This window comes from Lithobates pipiens, unplaced genomic scaffold, assembly GCF_037356315.1.
Source record: "Lithobates pipiens isolate NorthernLeopardFrog02 unplaced genomic scaffold, aLitPip1_a1.2 Scaffold_1, whole genome shotgun sequence".
Lineage (NCBI taxonomy): Eukaryota > Metazoa > Chordata > Amphibia > Anura > Ranidae > Lithobates > Lithobates pipiens.
The window spans coordinates 67,489,174-67,509,419 of record NW_027507685.1 but is presented as its reverse complement, the minus strand read 5'-3'; the positions used below and the strand labels follow the sequence as shown (position 1 = coordinate 67,509,419).

General features: G+C 45.3%; 1 protein-coding gene across 5 annotated transcripts in view; it reads right to left on the bottom strand.

Annotated features, from left to right (window-relative positions):
* Positions 1–339: 339 nt before the first annotated feature.
* TMLHE (trimethyllysine hydroxylase, epsilon) overlaps positions 340–20,246 on the bottom strand; it is an 81,902-nt gene continuing 61,995 nt past the window's right edge. For 4 of the 5 annotated variants that reach the window (XM_077451887.1, XM_077452148.1, XM_077452062.1 and 1 more), the window contains 2 exons: positions 10,897–11,035; positions 340–4,083 (listed from right to left, as the gene is read on the bottom strand). In XM_077451887.1, coding sequence (XP_077308013.1) covers positions 3,952–4,083; positions 10,897–11,035 — 271 coding nt within the window. In that variant the 3' untranslated portion in view covers positions 340–3,951. Of the gene's footprint in view, positions 4,084–10,896; positions 11,036–19,875; positions 19,997–20,246 lie in introns of those variants that run through there. The other variant, XR_013262328.1, reaches the window with a different exon arrangement.

The following is a 20,246-nucleotide window of genomic DNA, read 5'->3' as shown; positions in this document are numbered from 1 at the left end:
TCTGAAAAACATCTACTATGCAAAGGGAAGAGGAAACTGTAAGTAGCTTTCATTCAGGTGACAAATTTGCTGTAAAAGAAAGATCTGCAATGCCTCATAAATACCTGTTGAGCCTGCCAATGAAATCCACCTAATGCAACTTCCTGTGTGGCAACGATGTTGCAGTGCTCCAGGATTCAGGGCAAAGTTGCCATTCTTATGTATGCTGTGCCTACTGCATTGCAGTGTGATGAAAAATGTTGTTTAAAGAACTTTCCCAGAAATTTCCAACTGAGAACTGCAGTGTCTGGGATGGGGGAGTGTGAGAGACACCAATAAAGGAGGATTTAGCAAGGAAGGTAAATCACGATTCTTGTTTATTTTATAAGGCTTGTGCAGCACATAGTAACTGAAATTGGTACTTGCTTAGACTGTCATATAGGAACCTTTGGTCATACTTTATTAGATTATGATACAAAATACAATTCTAAAATGTATGGCTGTATACAGGTAAAAGGCACATGATCAGCTGGTGACAAAACCTTGTATGCTATTGAGAAAAAAACAAGCCACACAATATCGCTGATCCATGACAAGGCTAATAGGAAGTTTAATATAATAGTACACTTACAATTGGAAAGAACAGAAAACCAAAGAATATGAGAGAGACCAGGCAAAAGGCTAGCCTTCCAAAACGGTTCTGATCTTCATTCATTCATTAACAATGGCGGTGAGCCAGAGTATTTGACAGTAAAACACGTTAAAAACATTTACATTTTTATATAAAATCAAAATTTAATCTAGTTATGTTTTCATTAAAAAATAATAATTGTATTTAAAAAAAAAAATACACACTGGAATCTGTCCCAATATTGGGTTCCTGAAGCAAACTGCGTAGCAAAAATTGAAAAGGGTGCGTCAGGGCTCATGCTTTGAATTGTTTGGCTCAACACTATGGCTGAGTACAAGAGAATGCACAGAGATAACCTAAACAGTGTTCTGCTACTCCTTCATTGCTGAATCACAGACCAGGATAGGTCTTTGATTAAGCTAAATTTCTTAAAGCGTATGTATAAAGAAAAACATACAGCACATTTCTGTAATATTACACATTTGCCCAGATTTGTCACTTTAAAAACACTGCAACTCTGCCTCTTTTACACAGGAATCATGAGCAGCATTGTCGGCCCTGTACACTGGCGTGGCTAGCTTCCAAAATGTTTTCTGATTGGTCCCCACAATGGATGGGCTGACACCTCTTTCTGACACTCCAGCTGGAGAGAAATACACACCCATGGTCAGACGACTCATCCCAGCCTCTTAGGGCAGCCTGATGCCGATTCCTCTGTGATGGTTCCTTGGCTCATACCGCTACCTTCTGAGCTTTTTTTCACCATCCAGGATAGAGACTCGAGTCCCCGACTTACACTTGGACCGTCCTTCCTTGCGATCTGTCATTGATACACTATGCCTGCGTGGCACCATTATTTCCTGCCCTCTAGCTCTGCACAGTTCTCCTGCTGGACACAGATCACCTCCCCCTCTCCTGATTACACAAAAAAAATCAGGAAGGTGTTCTGTAGTTCATGCTAACTGAACAAGGTTGACGACAATGCTTAACCACTTCAATACAGGGCACTTTCGCCCCCTTCCTTCCCAGCCCAATTTTCAGCTTTCATCGCTCTAGCGCCTTCAGTGACAATTGCGCAGTCATGCTACACTGTACCCGAATGACATTTTTATCATTTTGTTCGCACAAATAGAGCTTTATTTTGGTGGTATTTATTCACGACTCCGTTTTTTATTTTTTGCGATATAAGCGCAAAAAAAACCCGGAAATTTGGAAAAAAAAATAATTTTTCTTTTTTAAAAGAAATCCAATAAAATCAAATTTTGTCATAAATTTAAGCCAAAATGTATTCTGCTACATGTTTTTAGTAAAAAAAATTCCGTTAAGTGTATAATAATTGGTTTGTGTGATCACGGACATGGCGAACACAGAACTTCCGCGATGCGCGCCCGCGGCGGCGCGCATTGCGGAAGTAAACATTAGGACGTCCAGGGACGGCCACCCGGACGAACGCGCCTGCTCTACGGCCGTCATTCGGCTATAGCGCGGGCGCGAGGTGGTTAAATACACCTGTCGGGTGCCATCTGACCAGGTAGGCTACAACAACAATGTCAATGGGTAACATGGCCATTTGTGGAAGGCACAGTAACCATGTGAAAGCAGGGTCCTGTTCCCCCTTATCTACATCCTTTAAGAGCTTTAATTTATTAGATTAATTATCAGTTTAATTCAAAAGGACTTTTGAAATGAGAAAATAAAAGTAATGTAATAAGGTGTACTATGTTCTCTAAAATGTTTAACCACTTGCTTACTGGGCACTTAAACCCCCCTCATGCCCAGACCAATTTTCAGCTTTCAGCGCTGATGCACTTTGAATGACAATTGCGCGGGCATACAACACTGTACCCAAATGAAATTTTTATAATTTTTTTTTCCCACAAATAGAGCTTTCTTTTGGTGGTATTTAATTACAGCTCGGAGTTTTAATAATAGCCGATAATAGCCGATTACCGGCTCCATTGTATCACATGATCAGCTGTCATTGGCTGACAGCTGATCACGTGATAAGGGGTCGGGATCGACCCCTTGCTCGGATCGGTGATCAGGCGAGTCTCATAGACTCGCCGATCACAGAGCGCGCCGCGTGCGCCCCTCAGGGGGCGCGCAGGCCGCTCGTGCACGGGACGACATCAATAGACGTAGTCCTGGCAAAGGAGATCCGCGCTGTAGCCGTCATTCGGCTATAGCGCGGGTCTCAAGTGGTTAAATATGCACAGCATTTTCTTTTCTGGACAGTGACTAATCAGATTTATTTTTTTAAATTTTGTAGGATACAAGTCACTTTTGAAACACCACCACTTTAAAAAAATAAAATAAAATAAAAATGGCCCCCTAAAATTAAAACAGAGCCAATAATAATTTCCCAGTGGCAGCCGGTTGACAATGGATACTTAAAACAAAGATAAACAGTATACTAAAGGGGACTTTTTGCAAGCAAATCCCCTCCAAGAATTAGTGGTCATAGGCCACAGTTTAGCTTTTCATCTGCGCTACTACTGTCTTCAGTTTAATCAGTCTCCATAGAACTATATGATTATAGAGGATACAGCAGAATATATGGCTTTTTTTTGGCCAGCACCATCTGATGCCATGATTCCCAAACTGTGATAAGTACTGCTAGCACTACTCATCCTTACTGGTAGTGGGATGACGTAGGGCTCAACATGTCTGGGTCGCACTGCCTTCTAGTAGTGAAAGAGAGGGTGTGAGGCGCACTAGAGAAATACACTTCAGAGAGGTCAATAGTGCATTTACATTGGAACCCCCCACCCCCTTCAAAAGTATACTATTCTACATGCATAACACGGTTGATATGTTCACAATGACCTGAGAAAAGTGTGCGGTCCTCTATATTCACATTGCCAAGATAACGTGAACGCTACATTGCTGAGCTACATTTAATGTTTTCCTGTAGACACTATATGCATATTTCCCCACAAGGTCATCTTCTTGCTCCTGGACAACCATTTACTTGTTTATTCTGCTTCACTGAATGTACCATCTAAACTTTTACTTGCCTCTGATTTTTATTATTTAGCAACACATTTTTAAATAACATGAGTCTAATTAACAAATGCTTCTAATTGTACACTATAAGATAATACACATATTAAAATAGTGAGCTTATCAATTAAATTATGCTTATGTTGGTGAAGTTCCAAAGAATGGTTAGCGCTCTGCTAAAATTGATCGATCATTCTGCTAAAGAGAAGTCACGTTCCACAAGCTTGGTGGTCCATTGGTCGAAGGCAAAATGGATCTATTGATAAGAGCATGGTGGTTTGGTTATATGGCTTAGTCTTTGCATTGGTCTGGAAGTTCCTGCTTGCTCTTTAGGGCTCTCATGCTTTCAGGCCTAGTAAGCGAGCAATGTTTAGCACATCATCCCTAGTGAGATAACAGCCACAAAGTTGCCTGTAGCCTGTGAAAGACTCCCGTCCATGTAAGACCCTCCAGTTATCAACAAAAAGCACCTGAAAAAGAATATTTATTAGAATAATTAGTTACAACATGACATGAACTGGACATAGCTAAAAATACTGGCTTCACCATAATAGTGTTCATGAATCCAATTTAAAGTGGAGGTCCACTTAAAAAAAAAAAAAAAAAAAAAAAAAAGTAAAAGCCAACAGCTACAAATACTGCAGCTGCTGACTTTTAATAAATGGATACTTACCTCTCCAGAGTGCCTGCAATGTCGGCAGCCGAAGCCGAGCAATCGATAGTCTCTCGGCTGCCCCTGCCGTCATTCTGAATCAGGAAGTGAAGCGTTGTGGCCTTACTTCCCAGTTCCCTACTGCGCATGTCGCGCTCTGCGTCCTCACTGGTCCCTTCTGTGTTCTGGGACCTGTGCGTTTCCCGGAACACAGCAGGGGGGGTGACACTAAGGTGCCAAAAGTGACACCCTGGAGGGGGGGAGAGTTCCGAAAAGGGGGGGGGGGGGGGTTCTTCAAGCAGCCACCATGCACTTAAAACTAAAATATCAGTTTTGGAGGACCCAAATTCTGTAAATCAATTAGCACATACAGTAAATAATGGGTGTTACAATGTTTAGCTACTTATGACCCAGGCCAATTCTGACATTTCTCTCCTACATGTAAAACACTGTATTTTTTTTCCCTAGAAAATTACTCAGAACCCCCAAAACATTGTGTGTTTTTTTCTTTTTTTTTTTTTTAGCAGAGACCCTATTAGAATAAAATGGCCGTCGTTGCAATTTGTTATGACACAATGTATTGGCGCAGTGATTTTTTTTAAGCGCAATTCTTTTGGAAAAAGTACACTTTAATGATTTTAAATGCAAAAATCCAATTTCTTTGCACTACAGATTGGAAGGAAGGAGCAATATTAAAAGCCAATGACAGCCTTGTTTTACTGCATATCAAAGAACAGTAGAGAGAACAAAGCAATAACCTCATCAGCGTACTGATGGTCCTTTCCTATCCAATCAGCAGGCTCGGTGTATATTCATGACCTGAAAATGAAATACATGCGTAAATATTGCAATAACAATATATACATGTGTAAATATTAAAACAAACACAGACATATATTTATAAACGCCATGAATCAAAAGGTGAAATAAACAGTGCACTATAATGTATTAGGCTCGGTTCACACTGCTGCGATTTGGGATCCGACCCAAGTTGCATGACACGTCAAATTCAATGTTTCCCTATGAGAGTTTTCTTAACTGATACTACAAAAGTCACTCCAACTTTAGAAAAGGTTCCTGCACTACTTTGGTCTGACTTTGGTGCACTTTTCAGCACTTCAGGATCTCACAGGCAAAGTCATACAACTTTGCTGTCACAGCTTAGTGTGAACCTATCCCAAATGATGCAAAATCAAAAGTCTGTGCAAAATGTGAAAAGGCAACCCTCTAGTCTGCTTCAGCTAACATTTACAGTATTATCAGCATGACTCCATTAGGCACACAAATAACTGCTTTAGTAATTATTCAGCAGGGATATTTACCGAAGCTGTATGACAGCTTCAGGTGACCCCGATGGCATCATACATGACAAAACATGTTGGGTGGAGCTTAGTGATTCTGTAGGATGTGAGCTGGAAGGACTACAGCACCGCATAGTGGTTTGGTTTTGTACTTGTCCCAGACAGTGCTGTTCTGCCTTCTGTCAGTAATTCATGAAAGTGGGTTGCCCTTGTTTTAAAGGCCAAGTTCACCTTTAAAAAAATAAAAATGCACAATTTCATTTTATTTTTTCTGAAGCCTGTAGAGCATTGCACCCATGACCAACAGATTGAGGGTGCAATATCAAGCTCTTGCAGAATATCAGTATAGCTGTCTCCCATACAAGCAGACAGCTACTGGAGAACAGGAAGATCAATGAACTATGGGAGCGCTGATAAGTGGCAGATGGTAGTTGTAGTTCATTCATTCTCAGATCGCTTAAACATGAGTGCACATTTATTCAGTTTTAATAAAATCATTTTTAAGTGGTGAACGGTTCTTTTTTTGATCATTATCACTGGCAGCCTCTCCTTGGATGGTCTACCCTGCTGGACAGGGGCAGACTGACAACTCATGGGGTCCCCGGGAGATTGGAGATTATGGGGCCCCACAGTATACACAAACACACACAGTATACACAGACATGTTTCTATTGGCTGAGAAGGTACTGGAGAGGTGGGGCAGCTATAATCTTGGTTTTTGTTAGACCAAAAGGATGTTGGTAAGGGACATTTCAGAGACAGATGTAAAAAAAACACACATTTTTACATACTGTCCCTGGTTTTACTAAGGCTGGCAACCCTGATGGGGCCCCCTAGTGGCTCAGGGCCCTTGGGCAGTGCCCGAGTTTCCGAATGGTCAGTCCACCCTTGCTGCTGGATAATTACTGAAGGTGTTGCTTATGAGCATAATGGAGTCATACTGGTAAACATGTTGGCTGAAGCAGACCGGACAGTTACCATTTCTGGGGCCATTACTAAGCACCTTGCTGAATCCCGGTATAATAAATATGTGCGTTTTGTCCTTTGCACTGAGGGTCAAATCTTAAGGTAAGCATTTATCCTCAAGGGGACAATGGTAGCTATTCACCGGGAGTGCATCATTACACAGAGTTTTGGATATTTTGGACTTTTCACATATTGCACAGACTTTTGATTTTGCACCATTTAGATATTCTAGTGCGCTGTTTATTTCACCTTTTGGTCCATTGAATTTACAGATATATGTTTGTTTTAATACTTACACATTTATGTATTGTGATTGCAATATTTACACTTTTGATTCATTTTCAGGTGTTTGTGTGTACTGAATTGAAAATTCACTAAGTGGTTTGAGCTAGTCATGCTGCTAAAGTTGTGGTGGTACTGTCTTCCACGGATACCTTGATTATAAATCTGGTTGCACATCCTTTGGTAGGTAAAACTCATACCATAAATAATTTAATAGTATTGAGTCATTTCGTTACAGGAAATTACCCATAACAGGTCTACATAATGCAAACTACTATAACATCTTCCTGCTTTGTACTTTTATCAGATTTAAAGTGGAACTTTAACCCCAAAACCCCCTTTACGCCATGCATAACTCAGTGTACAATTTTGACAACCATGAGGTAAATGAACTCCCACTCATAAACGTAAGTGAGGCCAACAAAAAAAAAATGGCTTTAGATCTGTACCCAGAAGTCAATTCAGCCAAAGATGAAGCTCCAGGATACCGCAGCACTACACAGGAGAAAGCACGTATAGTTCCACTTTACGATTCTTAGCTATGGTTGTGGGGACTAGAAGGCTAAAGGAAAAATAACTGCTTCCAAGTACATTTTGCCTGCATTTGATATCAGTTTGATTTTGTTTTTTTATTATTTTTATTTTGTTTAATACAATACATATTATAACAAGCCACACAACGTGGGCTGCAACCGGCCACAAACTTGCCGGTACACTACAGAAAAACAATACAACATAAACGTCATCACAGAAACTTGTGATACACCCCCCCCCAACTTTGCCTAGACAGGTACACAAGCGCTCCTACCTCCAGCCTGAGGCAGTCTACCATGACACAAGGATTCCCAATTCCGCGGCTCCCCCCGTGTTCTATCAGATATCCTCCATGGGATGGTTACGCTCTCCATCCCCACCCTCCCCGCTCCATAATGACATGGCTAATTAAGGAGAGTTGCCCATCCTCAACTGTGCAGTGTGCAAATTCTACAATCACTCACTAATCTTCTAGCCCTTCAAAACAATCGCCCTTCTGTGTTACCATATCTACAAAGGATCCTGGGTTAAGTCTCAGTGTGGTTAATCTGATACCACATCCATGGAAGTCATCCACCCCTCCCCAAACCTTCTCAAATTTGTTCAGAGCCCCTCTCTGCTCAAGTATGTAGCCTTGTAAAAGGGTACTGCCTTGATGACTAATGTTTTCCAAGACTCCAAGGTCGGTGACACAGAGCTCTTCCATGAAAAGGTAATGCGCATTTTAACATTGAACAGTAACAGGGTAAGAAGGGTCCGTGTGGCCCTGGTAGTGGCCAAGGGCTCCACTAAGTGTAGAAGACATACTTTGATGGACATAGGGATAGAAATGGAGGTGACCGACCTTATACAGGAGGCAATGGCTTGCCAATAAGATTTAATTAATTAGTGGGCATTCCCAGAAAAATGCATGAAGTTAGCGAAGGGTGCAGCGCATCTCCAGCACAGGGAGTGCTAATTCCCAAACATCTTTACCAGTCTAGCCGAGGTGAGGTAGATTCTGTGTAGGAATTTGTAATGAATCAATCTATATCTGCTAGATACTAGAACGTGGTCCCACACATGTCCTCCCAATCGTCTCTGTCCAGCCCTGGAGCCATAGCCTCCCAAGCTCTCCTGAAAGGCCCCAACCAGGAGGGTTGTTTTATGGAATAAGTCTTTATATAGGCAGGATTCACTGCGGGTTAGTAGCTCTAGGCAGTTTGATTTTGTTTAACCAGTTCCGGACTGCCCACAGATCTCTCTGTTCCTGCAGTGAGTCCATCCCCCACACAGTAATGCTGCGTACACACGATCAAACAATCCGCCGGACTTTCCGAATGAGCGACTTTCCCACACACGACTGGACTTTTCCGGTGAACAATCCGGCGGACTATGGCAGGGGCCCAACGGACTTTGAATTGAATGGACTTGCCCACACACTGAGTAAAGTCCATTAATTTTGAACGTGACTCCAGGTAGACGAGACTAGCGAAGGAAGTCAATGTCGCCGCCTCCATCGGCGTGATTGACACCTCACGAGCCCCGTCGCCTGGTATGGATTTAAAGGGGAACCCCTACGCTGAAAAAGGGCGTAGGGGTCCCCCCAAAGTCCATACCAGACCCTTATCCGAGCACGCAGCCTGGCCAGTCAGGAAAGGGGGTGGGTTCGAGCGTGCGCCGTACCAGGCCGCATGCCCTTAACATGGGGGGGTCCCCTGCAGCCCCCAACCCCAAAGCACCTTGTCCCCATGCTGATGAGGACAAGGGCCTCTTCCCGACAACCCTGGCCGTTGGTTGTCGGGGTCTGCGGGAGGGGGCTTATCAGCTCTTTTACTAGCATTGGCCCTGTCTTGTCGCTGTCACCACCTTATTCTTCTTTCCGATGTTGACACAACGCTCTCTCCGGCTGCAATAGCAGGGACGCATTGTGCAGTGATAGTGTTTTTTTACATGCACGTGTAATTTTCAGTTAAAGTAACCCAGTGCCATATTGCAAAAAATGGCCTAGTCATTAAGGGGGTAAATGCTTCTGGGGCTGAAGTGGTTAAGACACATCTGAGATCATTTACAGTTCATTAACAGGTGCATCTGACCTGCAGCAGACATCATTCTGACCTCTTTATAAGCTGCATCATCCTGTTTGGGCTGCCTTTGTATAGAGAAAGTAGTAAGTACTGATGAACAAAGGCCCATTAACACAGGTCCCAAAGCAAACAAGTTTTCAGAACGAATACAACTGCTAACAGCAGCAGCTATCGGCTGTCTGCACTCATTTGTTTTCATAAAAAAGTCTCAAGTGGATGATTTGCTTCAAAGTGCCTGCAGCTACAGAAGTCAGCGAGGACCTAGCGTTTGTTACGAATATGTAAATACTTGAATAGCCACAGTCTGTCTACAGATTCACTTTAAGACAACCTGATGCACAGGTCTTGTATCTGTGGATAGGCAGTATAATCCCAGAGAGTCAGGTAGCTTCCATTAGTCTCAAAGTGGTTGTAAACCCTTACAACACACTTTCACCTACAGGTACGCCTAGATTAAGGTTTACCTGTAGGTGCTGTAAATATCTCCTAAACCTACATGGTTTAGGAGATATTTACAATTCCCCATACGAGCATTCCTTCTGCGCATGCGCCGATGTATTCTTTAGAAGGGTCACGGCGTGCCGTTTTCATTAAAGGACATGCTGTGAGTTGACGTCACTTGACTCCGGCCAGTCACAGAGCCGGAGTCCGTGACCCCAGAAGGAAGATGGACGATTCCAACCGGCGAGGAAATCGGGACATCGCTGGCACCTGTGTCAAGTAAGTGACACATAATGGGCTACTATGCATCGCATAGTAGTCCAGTATGTGTCACTTACCTGAGATGCATAGTAGCCCATTATGGGTTTACTTCCTCTTTCATTCCCTGCAAAGGCAAAGCATAATGGACTACTATGCATCGCATAGTAGCCTCACTATGTGTCACTTATCTGACACAGGAGCCAGCGAAGTCGCCGCTGTCCCCTGTAGTCCGCCGCATCCATCTTGCTGGTTGCGTCTCGCAGCTCCGCCGCTGTCATTCTGCGAAGCCGCGATGACGTCACTCCCGCACATGCGCACAGGAGTCGACACGCGCGGCTGCTCCATTCTTGGAAATGCTGCGCTCAGTGCGCCTGCGCGCCGCTGTCAACGGCGCATGCGCCGTAGACAGAGGTGCCCGTTTTCGGGCAAATATCTCCTAAATCATATAGGTTTAGGAGATATTGCTTGGACCTACAGGTAAACCTTAATCTAGGCTTACCTGTAGGTCAAAGTGGTTTGTAAGGGTTTACAACCACTTTAAACAGGGCCAATGTTACAGAAACCACTACTAGAAAACATGCACTGGCAAGTGTCAGCAAATGTATTTTTAACCAGTGAATATGTAAGTATAGTGAATGCTACCTATTGAATATTCCATGACTACACCAGCAAATTACGTTGCTCACCTAAATGATAGCTTGCTTAGTAATAGGAAATGGTTCAGCGGTGAAACTTTTTTGCTGTATACAGGAAATTTTTCTTTGATCTCATTTAACATACCTTGCCTGGTTTCAGTTTCACCCACAGCTCATTTTCAGGCCTCCTCAGCTCATTGGTTAGGATTCGGTGTGCAGAATACCATCGATGCACTAAATCATGGGGCACTGTGTTGATGACAGCACGATCATAGTTGTTGTATCTGAAAACATTTGTTTATTTTTGTTAAAGTAACAGGTATTTTTCATGCATTAAATATGAGCTATGCAGTTTTTATTTTCCAAACTTAAAGTAGTATGCGATAAGCAAAATAAAAACAAACTACCTACTCACCTCCATACTGCAGTATCAGTGTGATGATGCAACTATCAGTCACTGTTTCTCCAGCATTCAGTGGAGCGCCAGGCTGGGGAGGGGGTGGACGCAGCTTGCACCGACTCTCAGCAGGGCTTTGAAAGGCAGAGCCAGCTGTTAATCAGAAAATCAAGTGGCCCACGACAATATTATCGGGATCCTTACAGAGACTGGCACAACTGTGCCCAATCAGCCAATAGTAGATAATAGCTGACTCTGGGTCACAGGAGAACTAAGGTAATTGTACTCCTGTGACTCCAAAAAGCAGTATGGCCAAATAAATAACAGCTATAAAATCAGAGCTTCAGGAATTTAAGGGACAAGAAAAAATAGCCACAATTTCCAAGTCCCAGGCAAACTGCTGAAAAAACTAAATTAAATATACATTGTTTATGAGAAATGTAGCATTTGTTACCCTAAAAAAGTATGTTATACAGCACAGTGCTGGGTAATTAATTTGGCCCATTGTATCAGCTGAAATACCTGGCTGATCCTGCCTGGTTCTGCCCTCCCCTCTGTAAGCTGACCACGGTTTATCATGGCTGCTAAGCCCTGACATCATGGTCAATTTACATGCCTCCATTATCCGCAGCTCTCCTCTACCCCCCTCCCTGTCGGCTCATAACAGTGCCACTCTGCTCCCCTCCTGCTGCAATAATAACTATAGTATATTCATTCCATCTAATCTGTTAAATAACGATGGGTCCAGGTGTCTGTGCTATATAAAAAAGATGCCGATTTCTATCTTATATCAGAGTGTCTCCTGGCGCTCACATGACCGCTCGGCTCCCTCTCCTCTCCGGCTGATGTCAGTGGGAGTTCTCGGCCCCTCTCGCTGTAGCTGTCCGCCTGGGATGGGAGATAGGCAAGGGGACACTTGAGGACTTGGAGACACACTCTGATAGAAGGTAGAAATAAGATTCTGATTTATATAGCACAGACACTGGGATACATTTCGATATTTAACAGAAGGGACGGTATGAATATACTATAATGGCTTTACAACCACTTTAAGGGATAAGTTCACTATGTGTAACATGTTACAACAATATTCAGTGTGCAACCTCTAAGAAACGGACCGGTCCCCGCACCTCCCTGATTCAACATCTAGCGGGGGATCTTCTCTCCCCCCTCCCCCGCTAGTTGTCAATTTAAAAAAACGTGGTTAAGCGGGCCTCCGCCAACTCAGCTGCGCCACTCATTTACAGTATCCTGTGAATGTAAAACTACAAGGTCCAGCAGCCTTTGCGGCTGTCAGCTTTTTAAAATGAACTACCACAGCGCTGTGGAGCGCCAAGATAGTTCATTCTCTCTTCTTGTCAGATTGTATCTGCTTGCCCGCACACAGATACGCTGACAGATCTGCTGATTGCTAGTGCAATGTTGTTTTACAGGCTCCAAAATTAAATAAATGCTAATTTTTTTACCTGTGAAAAAATGCGCATTTATTATTATTTTTTTCCTAAAAACCAAACTTATCCTTTAAGTAACAATTACTGGTCTTTTTCCTTCCCATGTGACTGAACTGTGAAAGAAGCAGCAGCAGGATGCAGAGCTCATCTTTCCGTCACTCTGCTCTTTTTTTCCGATCTGCATGTTTATTGCTAGCACATGAGCACATCTCCCTCTTCCAATCTGAGATCTGCTGTACAGGGACTGCAAGAGGCTGATACCAGGGCAAATCCAGGTACTTACATTACCTTTAACAAAATAAATTTAAATAGGAATTAGTGGCGTGGCCTGGACGGCGATGGAGTAGGTCGCACATGAGTTGAGCTCCGCTCCCGGTATATCCTGTGTAGCTATCCTGTGCATGGGTGACAGCCAAAAACTGACGTGAATCGACGGATTAAGACCCCGGACAAGTACCGGAGGCAGGATAAGGAAGATGCTCAAGATGGCGCCTCCTCGCCCTCACCAGCTCAACAAGCGGCGAACGATACTGCGAAAGTACTGGAGGCCATTTCCACGTGCCAATCCTCCCTTACCACAAAAATAGAGGAGATTAGAGTCGACATATCCCTCATCAGACAAGTAATGTCTAAACTCAAAGACCGCGTAAAGGAGACGGAGGATAGGATCAGCCAGGCGGAGGATGTGCTACACCCGTTGCAGCACTCCCACGAGGAGGTGAGGCGCCAAACTCAATCTCCTGGCCCAGAAACAAGATGATCTTGAAAATAGATCCCGCAGGTCAAACCTTCGTTTCATAGGCCTGCCGGAGGGCTCAGAAGGCTCTGATCCACCCACCTTCCTTGAAAACCTACTGATCAAAACCTATGGCAGGGAGGCATTCTCTACTACTTTTATTGTGGAGCAGGCGCACCGTATGCCCGCGAGGCGCCCGCCGGAATGCGCGCCACTCCGCATGCTTATCGCCAAGCTGTTAAATTATCGGGACCGAGACACCGTTTTGCGCCTAAGCAGAGAGAAGGGCAATATCCCCTACCAGGCGGGTAATGTCATGGTCTTCCCGGACTTCTCCGCAGAGGTCCAGAAGCAACGGGCGCATTTTGTGGAGGTCAAGAGGAGGCTGCGGATCAACCACCTTAAATACGCCATGATGTATCCGGCGAAACTCACACTTTTTTGATGACCCGGCGCAGGCAGTGGAGTGGCTGGATCGGAGGGAGGCTGACAGGAATCGTAGGGCCTAACAGGAGGATTTGCCTAAGCGCCCCGGGGTTGGTAAGATGATTTACTGTATGTCCCAGCTGCTGGGGCTGCCCTTCCCCAAATGCGTGCCTACCGCCCGGGGTATGTTTCCACCGGTTGTTGTCTGCGGTGCCTTATACTCTGCCATGGACGGGCCGGATGGTGACTGTTGGCTCATTATACTGAACAGCCCTTTCTGCAAGCACATCCTGAGGGAACTGTCACTACCCTGCACCGACCGAGTGACTGTTGCCGCGCCACTATCTGAGTTTGTCCCACCGGGGCTTAATGACTTGGATCCCGGCCACTCTCTTACCCATGTGACTGTTTGAGGTGGCCTAGTGATTGTTATGGTGTGGATCCAAGCCTCTAAATGGCTGGTGGACCCTGCATTATGAGTATACTTTGCTCAGGCGCCGGTTCCCCTTCTTTTTCCCCCTTTCCCCCCCCCCCCCTAATTTTAATTTTATTATTGTTCTTGCTGTCAACCCTTTTTTGTTTATAATATTGACTCCACTGTTACCGGGGGCGGAGGCCGCGACTCTTGTTACGCGGCTTAGCCCGGAGGGCTACTCTCTGGGCCTTAGGCAGCGAGTGACCGCCCCGTGTACAGTTGAGTGCCTTGTCTGCCCCCCTGTGGAGTCGGATGGTTCAGGCGGCGGGGGGAGGCCGCTCTGGACACCTTCAATACAGGGGGTGCGGGCAATAGTTTGGCAAGTTGGGGATGAATTCTCCAGCCCAGTTGGGGTAGCTGAGAGCTGGGTGGGGGGTACAGGTTGGGGTTTGAGTTTTTGCTTGTTTTATGGTTATTAGTTTCTGAGTTTATGGTACAACGAACTGGGCTGCTACATTCAACGACGAGATGGAGATTGGTGGCTGGGGGGTGGGCCCCGCACTGGGGATCGGTCTGCTTACACGGGTGATTAAAATGTATATTGCTGACCTATGGCTTCTATTAAATTTTTGACGTGGAACGTCAGGGGAATCAGGGATAAGCTCAAGCGCACGGCAATCTTCACTTGCCTTAAATCATATATTGCGGATATTATAGTGCTTGTAGAGACACATGTTACGGGCCAGCTCCAGTTGGCACTTAGACGGCCATGGGTTGGTTGGGCATACCACGCAACCCACACCCCTTATTCTCTGGGCTTGTCTCTACTAGTAGCCAAAACCCTGCAATTTCACCTGCTTAACTTGCGGACGGATCCCCAGGGCCGGTTTATTTTTATGCACTGCACTATACAAGGCAGATGCTACCTTATCTTGGCTCTATACATACCACCCCCATACTCAGCTAGTCTTGTGTCTGAGGGACTATCTTACATGGCTCAACACCCAGGTACCCCTGCCTTATGGCTTGGGGACTTTAACATTGCCCTCAATCCGAGTATAGACAGGCTTCATGGTGGCTCTAACCCGGCGGCCCAGTCGGGATCTAGACTGTGTCGTACCCTTAGGGACTTTTCGCTGACTGATGTGTGGCGCCACAAGTATCCCAAGACCCAGGCATTTTCATGCTTTTCAGCCCCACACTCTACCATGTCCCGCATAGACTATATTTTGGCGTCGGGCATCCTCCTCCCCCAGTTGGAGGATGCGGGGTTCCATGCGAGATCCCTGTCGGATCACGCTCCCTACTGGGCTACCTTTAGGTTGGCACAGGAGGCGGGACCTCGTGTCTGGCGCCTCAACCCTTTTTGGCTAAAGGCGCTGGGGGAGCAGGATGACCTATCAGGGGAGTGGCGTCATTTTTTTGATGTTAATAAGGGGACAGCATTGGGTGGCAGTGTTTGGGAGGCATTTAAAATTCATGCACGATCTATTTTAGTGCGGCGGATCAATAGACTGAAAAGTTCCAATAAAATGCTAGCCAGTCAGGCGGTGGAGCAGCTGGACGCTGTCACCCGTGAGTTTGTATTAAACCCCACTGCGGCGAACGCCTCGGCTCTCAAGCTCCAAACACACGTCCTAGACCAATTGCAATTCGAACAGGCCAGGCGAAAACATTTTTTAACGCAGCAGAGGATATTTGAGCAAGGCGAGAGGACGGGTAAACTGTTGGCGTACCTCGCTCATCAGGATGCGAGACCGCCTGTAGTGGTGTCTCTAGCGGACGGGAGTGGGGCTCTTATTTCAGACCCGGCGACAGTCGCCGAGATGTTCCGGTCCTACTATGAAGACCTTTACGCCTCTCGTGTGGAGGTCACGCCTCAGGAAACTCGGGCATTTTTACAGGATGTCTCATTACCACAACTCTCTGTGGCCCAGAGATTGAGGAGATTGAGCTAGCGCTCTTGTCCTTAGCCGCATCCAAGGCCCCTGGGCAAGATGGTTTACCGTTAGATTTCTACGCCGCATATCCCGCTGTGTTAGCCCCCGAGCTGCTAAATTTGTATACCTACCTTTTTGAATCCGACTCGCTCCCTGACACTTTACGTCAAGCGACGATTATAGTAATTCCAAAACCGGGTAAAGACCCGCACCGCCCCGATTCGTATCGCCCCATTTCACTGCTACAGGTGGATATTAAAATATTGGCCAAAATACTAGTATCCCGGTTGAACCCCCATATTTTGTCCCTTATCCACCCGGATCAAACGGGATTCATGCCTGGTAAGAACACGGCGATGAACATCCGTAGTCTCCATATGAACCTACAGGCTTCCCATGAGAATGTGGGTACTAGGGCCGTGATAGCGTTGGAATGCGGCTAAGGCGTTTGACTCGGTGGAATGGGAATATTTGTGGGAATGCCTTAGACGATTTGGGTTTGGGCCCAACTTTATAAAATGGGTCAAAATGTTATATTTTTCTCCGGAGGCGCGCGTGGCGGTGAACGGTTGGCTGTCTGAGCCCCTACCCATAAGGCGGGGGACTAGACAGGGATGTCCGCTGTCCCCGATCCTATATGCCCTGGTGGTGGAGCCACTGGCTATTTCCCTCAGATCCAATACCCACATTAGAGGCCTTGGGGTGGGATCCATAGTAGAAACCGTGAGCATGTACGCAGACGACATGCTCCTATATCTTGAGGATGAGGGGCCCTCCTTACGGGCCGCTCTTTGTACCATCGAGGACTTTGGTAAGCACTCAGGCCTTAATATTAACTGGGCGAAGTCACAAATCCTTCCCATTGACATGTCTCCGCCAGCACTTGATGCAGCCTCCCTCCCACTACGAAGAGTGTCTTCCATTCAGTATTTGGGAATCCAGATTACTAGGGAACCCCTTGACTTTATATTACATAATATTGAACCTCTGATTTCCTACTTAAAATGCAAAACTCAATCCTGGGCTAGGCTCCCCCTTGGCGTAATGGAAAGGATAAACGTAGTCAAAATGATTCTGCTACCCAAGTTCCTATACAAATTCTGGCATGCATCAATTCTTATCCCCCTTAAATATTTTAAAACTATAGATACTATCCTTAACTCCTTCATATGGGGCTCTGGACGTCACAAAATTGTCGTGGAATACGCTCAAGAATCCTACCAACCTGGGGGGGGGGGGGGCAGCGCTTCCCGACTTGGACGCATATTACATTGCCGCCCAGCTCTCTCATTTCTTTCACCTACATAAAACAGATGCTCCTAGGTATCAAGCATTAATATGCAGAGCGCCACACAGCTACGCCCACTCTCCCCTTCAAGTTTTGTTTAGGGGGAAGGAGACTAACAGGTGTGTGAAGGGTCGCGCCCCATTGCTGATTCAACATAGGCGGGTGTGGGAGATTGCCCAAAAGATGGTGGGGGCGGACTGGGTACATTCCCACACGCCCTTGTGGCACAACTCTCAGCTGGGGAAACTTCGGGAGCTGCCGGGCGCGGGCCTCCAGAGGGGTGGTGTACCTGTACCAGGTCGTCACCCCGCTGGGGGTATGCAGTTTCCGGGTGCTGCAGGGAGAGTTTGAGATCCCCTCGCATATGATTTTCCGCTATGCGCAATTATCCCATGCCCTCCGGGCTCAATTTGGGGAGGGATTTCCTGATCCTCAAGAACTGCCATTGGTGGGTGTTATGGTTGGTGAGGAGCCCTCAAAACTGATATCTACTATCTATGGCTCCCTCAGATGACGCTCTGAATCCAGAATTGCTGAGGTAGCCAGGCACAGATGGGAAGAAGAGGTGGGCCCGCTGGAGAATGAGGACTGGGAGGAGATCCTAGATAATGTTAAACTGGCTTCCCCTAGGATAACCGACAGGCTGACTCAACTGTACATTTTGCATAAATCTTATCTCACTCCTGCAAGAATTTGCAGATACAAACCCTCCCAGGAGCCGGGGTGCCCACGTTGTAGGGGTCTTCTGTGCTCCTTCTACCACTTGATATGGGCCTGTCCGGACATCCAGACAAATTGTTCGATTCCTACATGACCACATGGGTTCCCCCCTTCAGGTGGATCCCAAAACCTGCATACTAGGACTGGTGCTGAATGCTCCGACAGACCCCTCACATGCTGTTTTTATACAAGAAGCGTTATTCAGTGCTAGGAAGCTGATTGGCAGGCTGTGGATGCGGTCTGAAACCCCAACATTCAGGGCCTGGGTGGCTGAGGTAAACCTAACATTGCCAATGAAAAAAGTTATATATGCACACAGGGGCTGCCCAAATAAATTCAACAAGATCTGGGACCGTTGGCTCAATAACCCGGACACTTGTGCGGACTAGCCCTATTGGTCCGCTTCGAGTCTCCCGGGTGGGCAGTGCGAGGAGAGCCACTTTAATTTGCTTCACGCTAGGGGGACCAAGGGGGTTGACCCTTTGGTACCCCAGGGAAGGGATGGTATAGCCGGGTAAGGGTGGATTGTACTACTTTCAACAGAAGGAGCAAATCTGAGACATGGTAGTCACCCTCTCACTTTACCAGGGACCAGTGAGTGCTGTTGACATGCTTTCATGGAATACATTTTTTTTTCTTTTTCTCTGTTTATTATGCCTTACAGTATAAGTACTCTTATATGTATAATGTCAGTCTTAATGTATCTGGCCTGTGTTCTTCTATGATACGGAGCTGTTTTTGTTTGTTGTTTCCCTCCATTGTTGGATGTACCAAAACTAATTCTTTACTGTTTCAACTACCAATAAACTCGTTGTTGTAAAAAAAAAAAAAAATAGGAATTAGTAAATACAGGGCTGTATTAATTGGTACCATAAGGAAGTTCAGCTTTAACGCCGCGTACACACGACTGGATTTTCCGACAACAAATGTTGGATGTGAGCTTGTTGGCGAAAAGTCTGACCGTGTGTATGCTCCATTGAACATTTGTTGTCGCACTTTCCGTCAACAAATGTTGGCTAGCAGGTTCTCAAATTTTCCACCAACAAATGTTTGTTGACAGACTTTACAATCGTATGTACACAAGTCCATCGCACAAACGTCCACGCATTCTCGGAATGAAGTACGAGCCAGAAGCGCTTGGTATTGTAAAACTAGCGTTCGTAATGGAGACATCACATACGTCTTGTACGTCACTACGTTTGTAATTGTTGACCAACATTTGTGTGACCATGTGTATGCAAGACAAGTTGGAGCCAACATCCCTCGAACAAAAATCCCCAGTTTTGTTATCAGAAAGTCTGATCGTGTGTACGGGGCATAAGACCTTCCCCTTCTCCTTCTCAGCATGAGGTTTAGCCCTACTCGTGAAAAACATTTAAACTGCTCCTAGTCTATCATCTATACAGTTCCTTGTCCTATGAATATCTTATTGCTCTAGAAAGCAATACAGTAAATCACACAGTACAACCCCTCACAGGGGTAAAGGGTAGTCTCAGAATCCCTATTGATATAATTACATGTGAATAGGGATAAGATGGATGTCTAGACTCAACATTCATGACTGACTCATTTCTGCTTTACAGTCAGCTTGAGCTACTGAGCAATATAATCAACAGGATTTTTACAACTGGAGGTTGGGATAAACTACAAAACATGTCAAAAGCTCCACCTGCTCACCTAATGAACAATAAAATAAAACTAACATGTTTTGGACCCTGCAATAATAGAAGAGAGTATATAGATTTTTGTACCTTGAAGTCTACTTTAATTAATATTCTTTTGCCTTTTCGTGATTTTGTTGTGTCCCCCTGCTCCCTCCAAATTTTTCACATTTTAATGCTTGCCACACATGATCTAAGCCAACATAGAGCCCTGTGTGAACAGAAGAAAATGGTCACTGCAACCTGTTTGCAAGTAGTCTCAGAAATATTTTCATGGTTTACTAAACCCATACAGCATCAAAAACTGTTTATATAGGAATTAAAATTACAGTGTTCACCATATACAGTACATCTCAAAGACATGTAAATAATCTCTTCTATTGACTTATTGTCTGGTATGTACAGACATGTTTTAGCTTGTCATGGAAGAAACAATGAAGCTGCCACTAGTGACCTCTCCT